Source organism: Cuculus canorus, chromosome 1 (assembly GCF_017976375.1).
Source record: "Cuculus canorus isolate bCucCan1 chromosome 1, bCucCan1.pri, whole genome shotgun sequence".
Taxonomy (NCBI): domain Eukaryota; kingdom Metazoa; phylum Chordata; class Aves; order Cuculiformes; family Cuculidae; genus Cuculus; species Cuculus canorus.
In genome coordinates this window covers 62,704,637-62,723,905 of record NC_071401.1, presented here as the reverse complement: position 1 = coordinate 62,723,905, position 19,269 = coordinate 62,704,637, and the positions used below count along the sequence as shown (strand labels likewise).

The window sequence follows — 19,269 nt, the reverse complement described above, 5'->3', positions numbered from 1 at the left end:
ACTGGAACTTCTTCTTCCACTTGGGAACAAATCAGGAAAACTGATGCCACTGCTAAGATTTACTATACCAGTAAACATCTTATTAGGTGAACTCTACTGTGGAGCACAGAAAGGTACAACATTATGAGGCTTTCAGCAGCTCCTTACTGTCACTCCCATGAAATATCATTTCCTTTAACATGCAAATGCAGACAACGAGGTTTGAGTTATTGCTGCCAATCCCTTGCCGTGATCAGGAATCTGCACAGGGAGGGCCAAGTAGCACAAATAATTTTAGGAGAAACTGTTGTGGCCCCAGACATGTCCATGCTCTACAGGGCTTTCTATGAAAAGTCCATTCCCCCTCAGTCAGTCCAAACAGCTGAAAGACAGACTTACCTATTTCATAAGCTAAATGACACTAATCTGAAGAACAGTCCATGCATAAAAGCCATGGGCTGCATTTTTATCCTTCCTATAAATCTGTACTTCTTACACTTCTTTAATAAACTTATAAATTTATATCTTCCCTCAAGAGTCTATGGTGCCAGAGGGGATCCACCCAAGAGTATTGAGGAAGCTGGTGGACTTGCTTGCCAAACCCCTTTCCATCATCTGCCAGCAGTCCTGGCTGACTGGGTAAGTTTCACTTGACTGGAGGCTGATTGATGTTATACTCGTCTTCAAGAAGGGTCAGAGGGAGGACCCAGCAAACCAGTCTGACCTCAGTGCCAGGGAAAGTCATGGAACAGGTGATCTTGAGTGCTATCATGAAGAACATGCAAGAGAACAGGGTGATCAGGCCCAGTCAACACGGGTTCATGAAAGGCAGGCCTCGCCAAACTAACCTGATCGCCTTCTATGACAAAATGACCTGTCTACTAGATGAGGGAAAGGCTGTGGATGTAGTCTTCTTGGATTTCAGTAAAGTCTTTGACACAGTTTCCCATAACATTCTGCTAACAAAACTGTCTGTCTCTGGCCTGGACAGACACACATTCTCCTGGGTGAAAAACTGGTTGGATGGCCGGGCCCAAAGATTGGTGGTAAATGGAGTTAACTCCACCTGGAGTCTGGTGACAAGTGGTGTCTCCCAGAGCTCAGTGCTGGGTCCAGCTCTGTTCAATGCCTTTATCAATGACCTGGATGAGGGGATCGAATGCACCTTAAATAAATTTGTGGATGGCACTAAGCTGGGTGGAAGTGTCGATCTGCTGGAGGGTAGGCAGGTTCTTCAAAGGGATCTGAACAGGCTGGACCGCTGGGCTGAGACCAATGGCATGAGGTTTAACAAGGCCAAATGCCGGGTCCTGCACTTGGGGCACAACAACCCTATGCAGTGCTACAGACTGGGGGAAGAGTGGCTGGAGAGCTGCACAGAGGAGAAGGGCCTGGGGGTGTTGGTTGACAGTCGGCTGGAACATGAGCCAGCAGTGTGCCCAGGTGGCCAAGAAGGGCAATGGCATCTTGGCTTGTATCAGAAACAGTGTGACCAGCAGGTCCAGGGAGGTTTTTCTCCCTCTGTACTCGGCATCGGTGAGACTGCACCTCGAATCCTGGTTCAGTTCTGGGCCTCTTGCTACAAGAAGGATGTTGAAGCTCCGGAGCATGTTCAGAGAAGAGCAACAAAGCCGGTGGAGGGGCTGGAGAACAAGTTTTATGAGGAGCAGCTGAGGGAACTGAGGTTGTTTAGCCTTGAGAAGAGGAGGCTGAGGGGGGACCTTGTTGCTCTCTACAACTACATGAAAGGAGATTGTAGAGATGAAGGTGCTGGCCTCTTCTCCCAAGTCACAGGAGACAGGACAAGGGGGAATGGCCTGAAGCTCTACCAGGGGAGGTTCACGCTGGACATCAGAAAAAAAATTTTCACAGAAAGGGTCATTGGGAACTGGCAGGGTTGCCCAGGGATGTGGTTGAGTCCCCATCCCTGGAGGTATTTAAAAGACGGGTGGATGAGACGCTCAAGGGCATGGTTTAGTGGTTGATAGGAATGGTTGGACACAATGATCCTGGAGGTCTTTTCCAACCTACTGATTCTGTGAAAAGCAGTTTCCAGAACATCCAAGACAGTCTTTGAAATTTTAGTCCCTGAAGACTATCAAAACAGCAAAAATCCTATGTTACAACACCGTTAGCAGCACTAGAAGTATCACAGTTCAAGGAAAATTACAATACTGCCCATCTTTGGGGTATACACAATCAATAACCTATCATTAGCAAAACTACTTTATAAGGGGATGTATGCTTACTTCCAGCTAGTGGCATTTCTGTAGTTTTTTATTATGCCTGCATGACAGCTTAATTTTAAACAGTAAGCTTATAACATCACTAGTGAAGATGTCAGGGATGTCTTCAACCCTTTGAGATTATAGCAATTCTCAGGCACAAATGGTCCCAATTTTATCAGTATTTTCACAAGTTTAAAATTGAAAAGTTATCTCCCTAATTCCTGAAATATTGTTGTAGTCACAATAGTTAATACCTTATTCCTTGCATCTAGCCAGCTGGGCTATCTCCTTCATTTACACAGAGCAGTGATCTCTTTCTAAAGAATCAGAAATTAAAGGACAAGAAAATCCTACAAGAATAGCCAGGTTCAAGGAATGGCCGCTTCTGAGTCAATACACATAGAATAATTGTTGGAGGGCAGGGGAAATGAATAGAAAACCCTCCAGAAAATCTGCTCCCAGGCTTTTTATTAGTAAAAATGTGCTCTGCCAAACTGATGCTATGGGACACGCTCAGTCCTCCCCCTTGCACCAAATGTTGTTTGTTCTGATCAGAATTTCTCACATAAACCTCACTCTATGCTGAAGTTCAATGGACCACCATGAAGCACACCACCAAGGACTTTCAAAAGGAGGAGCAGATGTGAATTTAGTACACAATCATTTGTAGTAACAGTATTCAGGAAAGATTTTACCATTCCTGGCTTAGCACCATACAGTTTAACCAACACAATGATGATGGCTGTCAGCTTCACAGCTTCTCTTTGTTGATAAACTAGGGGTTAACAAGTACAACCAGGTGGGCAGTTTACAGTCTTGTGCTGCATATGACCAGTATTCTCTTACAAGGAGTAGGTCCTACAAAATAATTAAGAGGAAGCCCTTTACAAGAACAACACTATTTCTTTTCATGCATGTACAGTAAACAAAAGCACACACATGCATCGAGGACATCTGCCACAACTAGTTCCAAATGCGAATTGAGCATGGGAGCATGACCCATGCTGAGTTGAATTGCATGCTGTCAGCAAAAAGAACATGAAATACAGCTTGAGACCAACATTTAATCAGCATTACACAAACAGTTTTTCTAAGAGTTTTTAGTCTGTGGGAGCTATATAGCCCAATTTGTGAAAGATATAAAGGAGATCTCATGATTCATACAAACATTCAAGTTTGAGGGGATCTCAGGAGGCTTCTAGTCCATCCTTGTACTCAAAGCATGGTCAACTCCAAATTCAGATCAGACTGTTTAGGATTTTGTACAACCAGGTCACGAAAACCCTAAAGGACAAACGCCCTTGGTAGCCTGTCTCAATGTTCCATTATTGCCCCAGTAACATCCAGGTCAGAACCTTTCTGTTCGCATTCCCACGTTGGGCCTCACTGTTCCTACAACACACCTTTGCAAGGAGCTCATTGCTATTTCCCCACTGTTTCCCCCATCAGTGGGCATAGTGGCTGTTGGGCCTCCACAGCTTTCCTTCCCCTGACCAAGAAAGCCCTGCTCCTGTAGCTTCTCCTTACACATCAGCTTCAGCCCCAACTGCTGTGGGGGTCCACTGGATTCTTTGCAGTTTGTGAGCCCCTATCCTGTGGTAGCTCACAGCTGGGCTCAACACTGCAAGAGGGGAGGCTGAAGGGAGCCATCCAGGGACCCCTGCTGTCACCCATTCTGGATCATGCTCCTGCTGGTGCAGCCCAAAGACCTTGGGCTTGTACTTGTAACAGCCTTCACTGCTGTTACAAGTATCTTGCTGCCTCACATTTCATCTGCTGCCCACCTGTGCCCTCAGGTCCTTTTCAGTCAGTCAGTTCCCATCCTGTACTTTTGCAGGAGATTAAGTCCACCTGAACTGCAGGACTTGTCATTTGCTGTTGCTGAATTCATTGTGTCCCTGTCAGCCCATTCCTCACGCTTGTCAAGGTTCCTGTGAATGGCAGTCCTTCTCTCAAGTATATTGACTAGTCCACTAGTTTCCAACCCTCAAACCTGATTATTGGATGCATGAATGAGGGGAAGCTCTGCGTGTCTTTTACCTCAACTTGAGCAAGACTTTCAACACAGTCTCTCCCAGCACCTTTGTACCCACTTTGAGTTGTTACATCTTCGCAGGTGGGTGAGAAAGTGCTTGGATCGTCAGGCTCAAAGTTTGGTGATTAATGGTTCACGCTCTACTTGAAGGCTGTTCCTTAGGCAACTATATATGTCTGTGCTGTCTGGCATCCTTGGCAAGGACGAGGAGGAGGAGCAGTGCACTCAAGTTGAGGTAAAAGACACACAGAGCTTCCCCTCATTCATGCATCTAATAATTTCATCTTAGAAATAGGTTGGTCACACAATTTATTGCTGTTTAATCCATGCTGGCTACTCCCTATCACCATCTTTCTTGTGCCAATAAATATGTTTTATCATTTTCTTACAGAACCAAGTGAGGTTGATCAGTCTCTGGATCATTAATCTTGCCCTTTCTGAAAAGGAATGCAATATTTGCCTTTCTTCCATTATCATGGTCCATCTCTGACCTCAAAAATGTTTCAAATATGATAGAAAGCAGCTTCACTATGACATTGTCCAGCCCCCTCACAACTCCTGATGTAGCTCATCTTGTCCCAAAGACTAGATTTGGGACAAGATTTCTCAAGGGATCCTTGTCTTGATCGTCACCTGCTGCGACTTATTCTCCTTCTTGATCCCTGTCTCTAACCACACAGGCCTGGCAGGCTCTCTCAGAGAAAATTGAGGCAAAAAAAATCATAAACTGTCTCAGCCTTGTCTGTGTTGGCTGCTGCTAATTTAACACAGCACATCCAGCTCAGGTCCACATTTTCCTTGTTTATTCCTCTATTGCTAATGCAATCGGATTTTTTTTTGCAGGCCCCTGATGTTCCTTGCTCCTTGTCCCTCAGCCCCAGGTGTGCTTTGACTTTCCTGAAACCACCTCTACATGTTTCTATATTCCTCCTTTGCAACCTGTCCCAGCTCTTAACTCCTGTATGCTGACTTCAGACTTCAGCTCAGTCACAAGTTCCCCCTTCAGCCAGGTGCCTCCCTTTCCGTCTACTAATTTTTCAAGACATAATATTCTTGCCCTTGGAGGATGCTGTCCTCAAAAAGCTTGCCAGCTTTTGTCAGCAGATTTACTCTTCAGAGCTGCTTTCCACTGAATCCCACCTACCAGTTCCCTGAATAACCCCAACACAGTTCTCTCGAAGTCTAGGGTGTGTACTTTACTTGGCTACTTGCCTTCCTCACCTCCATCAGGATCTTGAACTCTGCTATTTAATTTCCTAACAGATTTTCAACAAAATTACCATTTTTATAGAGCAGCCCATTGATAACACTACATGCCTTCTAAGAGGGCATCCTCAGTCAAAGTTTTGGAAGTGCTATAAACTCTGTACATTCAACTGAGCCAAGGAAACGGAGCACAATTGGGTTAGGACTGACTTCTGTATCTATCTATGGAGTATTCCCTCACACTTGAGTAGCATCCAGGAATTAGCGTGTCCTGCCAAAATTACACATGCTTTCAATTAAAATACAGAACATTGCACTCTAAGATACAGCAAAGATAAGATACAAGAGGACAATGACCATCACAGAATTTGCATCCATAAATAACAGGAAATAAGTTTTCTAATGAAATATAAATAACAATGTATAATTAATCTAACAACTACATTAGGTGGCTGTCACTAATCAACTGTCATTAGGTGAGTGTCAGTGACACTGCACTATAAGCAGCATTTTCGTTTTCTTTAACTAAATATCAAGCCTGACCTCTACACCATCATTCAAGTGACTGAATGCAGAAAATCACTTAGGAGATAAAAGGGTATTTTCTCCTTGACAGGTACTCACCTGGGGATGCTCGTCAGGTAGGTCAGGACATTTTGGAACTCCTTCTCGGGTATCTCGCTGAAAGCTGGATACTCTGGAAAGGTGATAACAGGGCACCCACCTCCCCCTCTTCCACCTACAAAAAGAAACAAGCAGCAGATGTGTTTAAACACAGGTCCATTTACTTAGCTTGCAATTTGCCATTAATGAAACTACTGTGGATTTTGATTATTTTGGTGCAGTGTTCATCAGTGTGGGCACTGTTTATCCTGACCAGTCTAGTCTCTTCTTCAGAGCTTCGGAAGTTTTATAGGAAGGAATTTATTAGATTTTTTTCTGTATAAATGTCTTTGCTCATGTGAACACAGTTTTGACACCAGATGGCAGTGCATCTTTCTTTTGATAAATGTCAACTGTACGTAAATATAACAAATTTGGAGAAAGAAATTAACTGATTTAGGGAACAAAGTTAATTCAGAATTAAGTAGGTGAACCTCCATCTTGAACTGAACCCGACCTCCTTACCAGTTTGAACTCATTCCTGCAACTCCCCTTCAGCCCCTAGCTTCTTTGCTTCCAGGACAGTCTAAAAGAAGTGACAGAGTACTAAAAGAACCGAGGGGAAGGTGTTTCAAGTGAAATTCCCTGTTCAACTTCACAGATTACCTACAAAAGGTGAAGCAGAGCTGAATACATATGGAGTAGTATGGCTGCTGCTGAGCTTGATATCAGCTGTATCTCTTCTGGCATTTACACTACCGGGTAGAATTTACAAACGCAACACACTTTAATGTGCTTCACACACATTTTTGTATACAAAATATAATTATGGGGTTTTTTTGCTGATGTTAATGTTTCATATCCTAAGTAAGGATATTTTCATAAAGTCAGGCTGGACAAAGGAGTTGTTGTAGCCCAAGTAACCACACAAAGTTAGTGCCTGGGAGGTGGCAGGGACACATTGCTGGAAAGTTATCTTTGTTTGAGAGTTCAAAAAAAGAAGAAAAACAGCTAAAAATTATTATCACAAAATAATGATATTTTTTCCAGCCCTGAAATGTGACAATTGTACAGAAATCAACTATAAACTGTATTAACACTGCCTGATCATGACAGCAACAGTGATTTGTGAGAATTACAGTGTGTTATTACTCACTTCAAGTGCCTTTACATCTAACCTCACTGGGAAAAAAAAGAAATACTTAAGCTCAGATTCATTTGATAAAAGAAACCACCATTTTCCTCCTAAGCCACATATAATTGGAAGAGCTAAAACAATAACCTTATGTTAAGTTGTGGTGAATCTGACTTCAATCTACCAGCTTACAGGCAATGTGGTGCTATCGCCGTATTGCTCTTGAAATCAAACTACATCAGAAAATAACATGCTCAGGATGCAGTTAAACCACAACAACAAAATGCAGCTATTATGTAAATATCACAGATTTGCAAATGTAGCCTTTAAGACACATCCAAATGAGGCAACATAAAGACAAGGGAGTTAATTTTAGCTATACAAACATTCACAACATAAATACAAGTTAAGACCAATTTTGATTCTATTATTTTTTGTTCAACCCAGGGTCTCAGGATCACAGCATTTTCCTCTCCCATCAAAACATTTTTCAAGCCTGATGATTATTTCTGTTGCCCATGAGGTGTTCTGCTCTCTCTAGAATATCTATTCTTAGGTACAATTATACATTATTTGCTGTATCCCTGTTGGTTGCTTGCTTTGTTCTACTTAATTTCTATAAATAGGACATATGAAACAAAAGAACAACAACAATACACTTGCAGGACACATCCTAAAAGCAGATGCCCAGACTATGACCTTCAGGAAGTTCCCAGACCACCACTGATTGTCAAGAGCAAATAGAGCTATCCTGCTTTGACGTTGCCTATTAATTTTCAGTTTCCAGTACAGTCATCCATGGTTATCTTGGGTGGAGATGACTCTGTCCTGCCACATGCTGTTAGAAGATTGTTGTTCACTGATTATCTTTTTCTCAGTATTTTCCAGCTGGGAACACACATGCCTTCAAATGCTGTGCTTTTCCTTATGAGGATCTCACTGCTGAAAAATGTTTACAGCTGAGTGACCTGAAGTGCTATATGTACTAAATTCTGTATAACTTCAGGTTTAACATTGCTGGCCTATAGAAGTCACTTTCTATATTGCAGATTTATACAGATGGCCATCAACAGGAGACAGCCCACTTAGCGAAGCAATCGCCAATTACAGATGGGTGCTTGTCACAGCAAGCTACAAAATGGGCATGGGAAATATAAGAAAGAAATATAAAAAAATCCTACATCTAAATGGTGTTTGTATTAAATAACAGCAAAAGCAGTGGATGAGTTCACTTTTTAAGATGTCCTTTATTTCACAATGAACTTGATGCAGCAACGAGTGATTTCCCCCAACTCTTTATTCAGAGTCAGTTTTTCTTGCCTCGCCTCCACAAAGGCAAGATTACAAAGTTTATTCCAGAACTGGCTGCGTAAGATGTGGTTCTCTATCTTTCTCCTAGATGAAAATCAAGCCACAGAACCTAGGGGAACAGATAAAAGGGAAATGGGAGTTTGGGAAGCTAGGCTGAGTTCTTTCTGTTGTTTTTGTTTTTAGTGAAGTCTGTGAGTGACAAAATTAACAATTTTACTTCTATTATCGCTCTTGAAACACGTGCTTAAGGCAAAAAATTAAAACAAAAAGCAACTCACACAATAACCTTCCAGCATTTCAGAAATATATAACCTCAATTATAAGAAAAGGACACAAAACTTAGATGAACACTGTGAGTGCTACAGTTACAACTCATGCAAATAATTCAGTTTGTACAGAGTAATTTTTAAATGAGCAACTGGAGTTTTAATTACCATCCAAAAATAGCAATTTAACTGTTATACTTTTAATAAATTCTGGTATGTTGGTAGAATGACTATAGAGTGACTATATCTAGTTAACTCAGTCATAAGTGTTGGGAAATCATCTCTCTCCTTTCCCTCTACTTTACAGCCCTGAAATTTCAGCCACAGCCAGCACTTGAGTGCCAGCTTTTGTTTTTGTTTAAATTGCAAGGAGCAGAAGAGAACACATCTGTTCTTAAGCACATGCAATCAATCCACACACATTTTACCTGAAATGTCCCAAGAATTACTTGAGACATGTCTTATAACATGCAGCTGTAAGGAACATTTTTCAAATTATTTTTCAGGCTAAAAGTGGAAACACTATAAAGGTAAAGAGCACTGAAGTATATGTCAGCAATTAAAATAAATAAAAACACAATACCACCATTAAGTAGATCTACTTCCATACTACTTCTGTGAGACTTCATTAAAACAAGACTTTGTTATTAGAATCACAGAATCATGCAATAGTTTGAGTTGAAAGGGACCTTAAAGATCACCTAGTTACAACTGCCCTGCCATGTGCAGGGACACCTCCCACCAGATCAGGCTGCCCAAGGCCCCATCGAACCTGGCCTTGAACACCTCCAGGGATGGGGCATCCACAATTTTCCTGGGCAACCTGTGCCAGTGCCTTTCCACTCTCATAGTGAAGAAATTCCTCCTTATATCTAGTCTAAATCTGCCCCTCTCCAGTTTATACCCATTGCCCCTTGTTGTATCATCACAAGCCTTTGTAAACAGTCCCTCTCCAGCTTTCCTGTAGCCCCTTTCAGGTACTGGAAGGTCACTATAAGATCTCCTCTGAGCCTTCTCTTCTCCAGCCTAAATAAGCCCAACTCTCTCAGCCTGTCCTCGCATAGGAGCTGCTCCAGCCCTCTGATCATCTTTGTAGCCCTATGTTGGACCCATTCCAACAGCTCCATATCCTTCTTATGTTGAGGATTCCAGAACTGGACACACTACTGCAGATGAGGTCTCACAAGAGAGGAATAGAGGGGCAGAATCACTTCCCCTGACCTGCTGGCCATGCTTCTTTTGATGCAGTTCAGGATATGGTTGGCCTTCTGCGCTGCAAGCGCACATTGATGGCTCACGTTGAGCTTCTCATCAACCAGCAGTTAACACAGTTAACTGAGTTATAACTAACTTTGGCAGCTCATTCAACTGAAACTTCTTCACCAGATTCAGAATCAAAGAAAAGACAAATTACCCTCTGTAAACTGAAAATTTTTCAGCAGATAAGTCTCTACAATTCTAGTAAACCTGCAGTTAGTTGGAGCTGTCTTCTGAACAGATCTATGTGCCTTGGTCTTTGGTCACTTTTTACACAGAATAGTAGAGTCATAGAATAGTTTGGGTTGGAAGGCATCTTAAAGATCATTAGTTCCAACATTCCTGCCATGGGCAGGGTCACCTCCCACTAGATCAGGCTGCCCAAGGCCCCATCCAACCTGGCCTTGAACACCTCCAGAGATGGGATGAACACATTTTAAAAGAAACGCTGAATAGCATTAGCTCCATGGGTTAGGTAGCAAAACAATTTAATTTACTTGGGAAATAGCACTTTGGGTTCCTAACTTTTGTATACTATTATTTAAACAATTGTGCCAACCATTCAAATTATGGGGACCCAGAGCATTGTGATCTCAGGTATGAAGGGACTGATCCTTGGAAAAGTAGCTATGCTATTGTGAGATGGCAAACTTCATCAGTCTGCTTAAGTTTACCTTAAGTGTAGGTAATTTAGCATTTATTATTTATATTCTGCTATATCTAACTTCTCCCACCATAGCTGGAATCTGGTTAGGGTTTGTTTTTTTTATTAAGCAGGTAGGGTGATATATAAGTGTCAAGTTAAGGAAACTGCAACACTGTTTTATGCAAATTCTATTCAAGAAGCTTATTAGTGACTTGTTAGCTAAAAAATAATTTCAAATGAGAAATAATTAATACCCTTTAAAATGTCACCGACAGGGTAAATTACAAAAACGATGGACTGTACAGCTGCTGAAACACACACACACACAGCTGCACACACACATACACAGAAAAGGATAATTCTCTATAACCCTGTGAAAGACATGCTAGGCTTTTTTGGTAGAATCAGCAAAATTCTGGAACAGCAAAGGAGCTTGCTCAGACTTCCAGGAAAGAAAGGCAAGAGACTATTTTGTGATGTTTTTCTAGCTATTCTGCTAGAATATTTCAAAGGTATTTTCAAAAGCACTCTGCCCAAGTCCACAAAAAGGAAGCGAAGTAAATAGATATAATTAGATACTGATGATGGAGCAAAGTGGTAGGTCTTCTAGCCTGAATCTATAATGCAAATGAAATAGTATTCAGATTATAAGAAAAAATATGATCTCTATATTGATCAATATATGTACACAAGATCCAAGAGCATCATCATTGTTTAACAGCTTGAATCCACTACTTTGGTTCAAAAGACCTAGCTTAAATAAAAGTATTCTTGTTTGCAGTCACGTCAAAAGCAAAATCCTTGTGTGTATGAGAGAAAAGGTTACTATGCATTTTGATTTACTGTTGTGGAGGTTCATCTATTATGTTTGTATGTTTCTGACACAGAATTTCTCATTTCTACTTGCACAATTTACCTAACTGGAGTACTCAAAGTATTTGAATTTACATGTGGGTTTCAACGAGGCAGTGGATAAAAGCTTCATTGCATATTCTTTGTAAAGGAAAACAGAATTAGGAGAAATTTATTTAAATATTATTTCCTTGAAATGAGAGAGAAGTTCTACTTCTATAACTTCACCATCTGTGTTTTGCCCAGGTTGACAAGCAGCAAGTACACAACTTAGAAATCAATTTGCGATAGCTAAATTTGTGCCTGAAAGTATCTGAACTGGAGATCTCTTAGTCTGGGATTTCTCTTTTTCCCCTTCTCTTTTTCTTTAGTGCCATTTTTTTTTTTAAATGAAAATAACAACTCTACAGACCGTGGGTTTAGCACAGTGAATATAAGCCAGCAGTTAAGCCTCCACCGGTGCAAGGCAAACTGCTAAGTAATAGCTCTTCTGCTGTCATTACACAATATATATATATTGACCGTGTTATATTGGCAGCAAAAGCCAAGCTGATATTTTTAACTAACTGATGCAGTGCACATGGTACAGGATCCACTCAGAAGTTGTCAAGCACAATTTTAGAAACAAACTCACTATCTGTGGATACTTCAAAGGGAACAGTTTAACCAGTGATGTATTTTTACGTCATTTCCACAGAGGAGAGCAAGAGCACAGCCAAGGAAATAAAGTTACAGAGGGCAAGGAGAAGCTTACTCTTTAGAATGATAATTTAAAGGGCCAAAGATGTAAGTATTTTGAAAGTTAGTACTAATGCTAATTTAAAGTGCAGGAAAACCAACTCTGAGTGGATAGGTAAAAATGCAAGTATCATGAACTTGTATTTTTATTTCCTGTAATGGAAATATTTTAAGTTGTTCAATGCATAGAGAGGCATTCAAAGGAAACAGAGTTAAATAATTGGTTCAGTACTTATAGTGGCCAGGAGTCTCATTTGCACATCACACAGTTTTTACAATTTAAGATGCATATAAACATACACATCTGTCTGCACACTTTTTCATCTACATTTATTTTAACATACCTGAAACTACCTGCCATTGCTGTATGCAAAGTTGGATTAAAAGTCATACAGCAACTTTTCAATCAAGGAAAGAGAAAATAAAATACATTTTCCAGAGACTTTTAAATGGACTTTGCAATGTCTTTCAAGAGGATAAAAAGGAACAAAACCCAAGCAGGCATAAGACTCTGCCATGCAGAATAAAAAGTGGTTGCAAAGATTCCAACTAAAGGAAAAGAAGACAGGTGAAACAGTGAACCATGCAGAGAGAACCTTCAATACAGCCTAGCAACAGAAAGAAAAAACTCCATGATAACAATTAAACAGGTGTTGAAGTAAAATATTAACTTTGGGGTTATAAACTTGTTATATGAATGACTGATCAAAAACCTCATCCACAGCTTGCCCCTCTATTAGATTTAAGCTGAACACACAACTGCATACTCACTGCTGAGCAAGAGCCTTCAACATCTGTCAGAGTGGCTGGCACCTTAATCTAACTGCACTTTGCACTATTTACCACCAAACTGAAGTATTAATGTAAGTTTTTGCTTTATTTTGCTTTCTTTCAACCCTAATATGACTGTCCCTGTAGTATTTCCATTTTAATCTAACAGAATGAGGGACATGAATTAGTTTGTACCTGCAGAGGAAAAGAGACCAAGAGAAAAAAAGTGACCCTAATTTAGACCAAAACACAAAGTAGCTTGGGAAGAGCTACAGCCTTTAGTCGTTGAAGCAGCCTAAGCTTCATTCACTATTCAAGCAAGCATCCCACGAGACCTAGATACATCCTATTAGAGAAATTAAAGCCATTCTTAAGTATACGTCACATTGCTCTTAAAAAGGCAAAAACTACAAACTGAAATGCATCTAAGATATTACACAATTCACCATACCTGCAAAGACACTATCTACTAAAAGTATTCACAACCTATAGAATTTAATTTTAAAGAGTTGTATGCCATGTCCTAAGATTCAATTTCCAAGGCAACTTAGTAATAAAGCAAAAAAAAAAAAGTCCCCTTCACACACACTGTGAATGTCTAAAGTGACATTCCAGCAAAGCCATTCGTAAACACAACTGCAAGAACAAACAAATTCTACATAAATTTAGTATCAAAATATTAGCACTGTTCCTTTCTTCACAGAACCTGTAACATCACTATTTGGTTCAGTACAGAAAATTAACTGTCAGTGTCTTGCAAGAGAATATTAGGATAAAAGATTTGAAGTCCAAAGTGAAGTGAAATGTCTAACAGTTAAATTGCTCTAGAATAATAAAATACAACAGAGAATATAGACAGAGTCCACAGTAATGCAGCTGTCCTACTATTTCAGGCGAACAGAACAGGCTTCTAATAGACTCAAGAGTGAATAAATAGAAGAAAATAGAATACGGAATGGCTGCTTTTACTAAGCTCCACTGCACAGTGGATGTAATGAGTGCTGAAGACGCTTATGGCTGTGTGAACTCAATCTTAAGACATGAATAACCTCCAGTTGGACTCAATGATCTTTTATTCATCTACTGTTGTCACCAGTTTCCCCCCCTCACTTCAGAGGGGCAAAATGTGAACGCTACTTTCAACTTCCTAGATAGGCTGATTCTTGCATAACACTATTACGAGTGATTTTCTGCCCCTGAATAAGAAGGAAGAGCTTGGAAAGTCAAAAAAAATAAACTGCCAGAACAGAACTGTAGCTTAAATACCATCACCTCAAATAGATCATGAACAGCAGACTTAATAAACGAAATAATCATATTTCTAAGTGCTACCACCACCTCATAACAAAAAACAGTCACTACTGGAGACCCACACTTAGTTTAGGTTGTTGGAAGGGGTAAATCATAATTAATGGTTAATTTCAAGTACAACAAGATTTAATGATCTCTGGCTAAGTAAAACAGTACATTGCTTCACTCCCCCGTGTCTCTTGATCTGACGCAGGGAGGCATTCAAAGAAAGAGGGAACAGTTATAAGGCCCAAATTCAGTCCAAGAAGTAAATTTCCTTTATGCTGAAGGAGGAGGGACGGGTCTGCAAAGCTACTGATGCTCTTCCTCTCTATGTATTGGCAGGAGGGCAAGGCAGGGCAGTGCAGTAACTCCAGCAAGGCCACTGCTGCGCACCTGCAAGAGCTTTACTGACAAAAGGGCAGGAAAACAAACTCAGAAACTTACTGGTCACCTATGACACAGACTGGTCAGTGAGCAAAGGCACTATCTCCGTTTACCCATTAGCAGCCAGCATTGAGATGGACTGAGCCCAGCAACGGATACCTGCACGGCCCATCAACACAGGTCCCCATCACCCACCTGGCAGAAGTTATCCAGAGGGCACCAAAGACACTCTACTCTGTGTGAATATGACTGTGCTGCTTTTAGAGGTGGCTTTACATCTAAAAGCGGCTTCCTTTGCAAAATGCAAGTGATGATACCAAGCAAAAACCTCTGTCTTGAACTTGGTGTTACACGCGCCTGACCTCTCGCACTAAGGCTGTAGGGGAATGTGGTGCTGTGATGCTCGCTCAGACACTACTTTGGTCAAGTCCAAGGAGTTAGCTTGGGCTTCAGTACCCAATCTGACAGCAGAGTCAGTGGCAGTGTAGCCTGTGGGCCAAGGACCACAAAATCACTGGAAAAACACCAGCAGATCCACACCGTGCTTTCCAACTTTCAGTGAGGGCCCAGTCAGCTCAGAGCTCTAGGTCAGCGTTTCAGCCCTGTCTCAGCTCCAAGCACTGGGGAGCTGAAGGAAAGACCCACAGCTCTCTTAGCATTGACTACAAGAAGCACTGACTACATGTTCCTGTACTAGGCTCATCAGACCTTCCTTACGTATTATATTTCCCCCCATTTATTCTTTTATTCTACCCTCAATTTCGTCCCATTATCTGAACACTGGAAAATGAACTATAAACACAAACTTCTTTTTATAAATCCTTAACTAACAAGTCTTCGTAGTCTGTATTTTGAGTCGCTTATAAAATGAGTTTCTCCTATATGAGACCTCAAAGACTATGAGAGCACAACAGGCCCAATCATACAGCCAAACAATGTCTGTAGAAGGGAACACCATAGTCTTACCTGATAGGTAAGCAAATTGTTTCTTTAACTGGTCCTGAATATCTGCAGCATAGAGGGGAACGATATCCTGATGCATGATTTCATCTGTGAAGAAAAAAAAAATGCATTGCAAAGTCATTTTATGTGAAATTTCAGAATGCACGTTAAAAAAGAAAAAAAATCATCCCTACAACACAACCAGCCAGAAAACTATTCATGCTGTGAAAAATACATTTAAAAGTTTCAAGTCTTTCAAGCACTTGCCAAGGGCAAATTTTCTTTGAACATATATTGATAAAAGAGTAATGTGGATTTGCTGACATTCAGAAGCACCGAGATGTCACTATACCAAACACTGTAGAGATAATATTCCTCAGGAATAATGTTAAACAGTAGGGTTTTTACATATCAAATACAATTTTTAGTAAAATATTCTCAACTCACACAAAAAAGACAAAACTTATGATCTGCCTATCTTCTTGTTGTGTGTTCAAATAAGCCAAGGTAACAGCGTTCAATCAGATAGGTAGAAGAGGGTTGGAAGAACATCCTTACATAGAACATACGCGTTCGTACCTCAATTGCAAAAACTATTGCTTAGTCTTTTATGTCAGCCCTTCCACTTCAGCTTAATGACAAAGAATGTACTGCTTTCCCAAGTTTTCTGCCACCGTGTTTGAGCAGAGATGTTTCCCACATATTACCAGAGGTCAAGTAGAAACCTAAGTTTCGCTGACTATGACAAAGACCACAGGACAGAGTTGTTTTGTTCATTTAACTATGATCTCTTTCTTTTTTTTTTTCCTTCACAGGGAAACAGAAAGTTTTACTGTTTTGCAATTTCTAAAAATAAATTATTCCACGTTTCATTTTTTGCCTCATTGGAAAGCAGTGAAGGGATAACCTAGCATTTTAATTTTGAACATTTTTTTTTTAATCAGGCATTGTATAAAGCACTTTGGGGTTTAATGTACATTGAAATGCCATTAAGACAGACTCAAATCTGACACCTAGAACTGAGAACATGCACAGAAAAAGTAAATAAAAATCTAAAAGTGATGTAAGGATAAGTTTCATCTGCCCTGAAGTACAAGATGAATAAACAGAAGCAGAGCTCTGGCCCTAAAGGAAGGGACTTGCTATTACTGAGATCTTTCCCATGCTTGATCTTGAGGTGAAAGCTGCTCACTTTTATAAGCAATTCTCATATGCTTAAAAATCCGAGAACTGCAATTGCTTGAGAACAGCAAAAAAATCCCACTTTCAGTTACTTCTTCCTGATAAGCAACAACTTATAGTGGGAAACAGAACTTCTCTGTTCTCTTTTGGCCAGTCTGGCAGAGGAAGACCCATGATGACTTTCAAGGTCACACACTGATCAGAGCTATTTTTCTGCATCCGGTGAACTGCTGCTTCATCAGAAGACCTCTGCATACCGTGCTGTCAAACCCATAAGCGGGTACATTTAACTGCGAAGTCATATTTCACCCAGCCCTTCAGTTATGTCATCTTCTTAATGTTTCTAACAGAAGACTGAACACAGATCTTTCAAAAGCCCTGTCTCAGATGGCCCAGTCATTTCTAGAAGAGGAGACCCTACCCAACAGAGAAAGGATTTTAGATCTATTTCTTTTACCATCAATGCTTCTGTAATACAAGGAGCCCTCCAGAAGCAGTGTTTAAGAAACTATAGCAAACACCCCTGATTCTGCAAACCAATGCCTGCAGGCAGACCCCTTTACCTTAATATAATCTACTAACAGGTTCAACACCTAATTTTTGGTAGGAGATGGGAAAAGGGGAAAAAATGTAATCATTTTGCAATGCACCATTCTGCCTACAGTCACAAGCAAAACCAGTTTCCATTACTGCAGCATAGGCATGTAATAAAATAGGCATGTTTTGCATATATATGTAAATACTTGACACCATTCAAGCAGGCAAGATGATTGTAAGTTAAGGAAACTTAATTTATATTCCCAGATACATAAGGAAATAGTGATCATAACATATCCATGTGATCAATCCCATTGCCATCCTGACTTGTGCCAGGTAAAGATGCAAGTCTGGATTCATTTGCCCCAATGTTCTCTCTCATAGGAACAGCAGCTTTTGCAAACAGCACAGGGCAAATAGTGTTTCACTGAAAAGACAGTATTTTCCTCATCCTGAGTTTAAACTCAGTTTTAACTCAAATTTAAGAGCCAGTGTATTTGCAACTGCAAGAGCAGCACACCGTGCCTGTTCACAGATGGAAAAACCTCCTGAAGCTATTCCTGCTGCATTCTCTTCCCACCAAGGTACAGCTCTCTTCTCACCCCGCTGATCTGGTCTCATGGCACTCTTCAGGAAGCAGAAGATGCCTTAAGATCAGAGCTGATTTTGAGTAATTTGAAACAACTGAGATAACAGCAGCACAAAACAATGTGAGAAAACGCAACTGTTGGAACTGCTGACACAGCTGGCATTCAGCAGCTTGACAGGGTACACCTGAATTCGGTATCAGCGCTCACAGATTTAGCCATAAATCCCTCCCTAATACCCTCCTTCCTTTCAGAGAAGGCACAATTGTAAAAACTCTCTACTCTGCATAATTTCCTTTATAGTTAGCACTCCTCTAAAAAAGAGTCCCATCACAGCTTGTCTGGGACTAATCTGGTTTCACTTTAAGTTTGTCCACTGTTACTTGAATATGCTATTTCTTTAACAGGAGAAGGTAGGAAAACGCACGCTTGCTAAACAGACTGAGAGGGCACACACTCCTTACATTCACGGACTTTGAGGAAAATAATTTCTTGGAAATATTCTTTAAATAGAGAAGCTGCCACTTGTGACAGTCTCTAGGAACAATTTCCATTTCGTAAAGCTAACTAAATGCACATTAAAATACAAGATTACTGAAAACCTGTTCACTGTTGTCTAAGGAATTTCTATAGGCTCAAACTCTACTTCCACTTACATGGATTAAGATTTACACAGCCCATGATATTCCCTATTCTACCTTGACTGACTTTCATAGTATTTTCAAAACAGAGACCTAAGAGTTTGTCTGTTTTACTGTGTCTACAATTCATGGCTGAAAAGAGGTACTCAGACCAAAACATGTTATAATATCCAGTCTTTCCTGAAGAACTCATTTAAAGAGTTTTCCAGAGTAGCCTGCTTTAAATAAAGGCCCTGGGATTTATAATGCAGTTGGTATTGTGGGTGCTAATAAACAGTAAAATAATATTCTGTAAAGTTATTACTTCTTTTTAATAATTCTTTTTTAAAACTGAGCACACATAATAGCTGGGAACACACACAGATTTTTTTTCTAAGCCAACAACTGGAGGTTCTTTAAAAATCACATTATCTAGTGTTTAAATTATTAGTGTGAGAGAGGACAGAAGTGTCATCTTGCTAACATAAAAGAATCGGTTAAAAATTCAGTTCTCATTAAAAAAAGCCTTTCTCTTTAAGAATGCGAACCACAGTCTTGTGGATATATAATCTTTTAATTCAATTTTAAATCTTGCTTTGATAGTGCTGTCACTATGATGGAGGAAGATGGCTTAGAGAGGCCTGACCTGGACCCATCAAAGGTACCTGACTGCATTTTAAATTAATCACAATGACAG

General features: G+C 40.3%; 1 protein-coding gene across 18 annotated transcripts in view; it reads right to left on the bottom strand.

Annotated features, from left to right (window-relative positions):
* Positions 1 to 19,269, bottom strand: part of MCF2L (MCF.2 cell line derived transforming sequence like) — a 166,216-nt gene that overhangs the window by 54,156 nt on the left and 92,791 nt on the right. For all 18 annotated transcript variants that reach the window (XR_008449076.1, XR_008449077.1, XM_054061996.1 and 15 more), the window contains 2 exons: positions 15,671 to 15,754; positions 6,073 to 6,187 (listed from right to left, as the gene is read on the bottom strand). Coding sequence is in view for 16 of the 18 variants with exons in the window: in XM_054061996.1 (XP_053917971.1) it covers positions 6,073 to 6,187; positions 15,671 to 15,754 (199 nt within the window). In the remaining 2 variants the exon portion in view is untranslated. The remainder of the gene's footprint in view (positions 1 to 6,072; positions 6,188 to 15,670; positions 15,755 to 19,269) is intronic.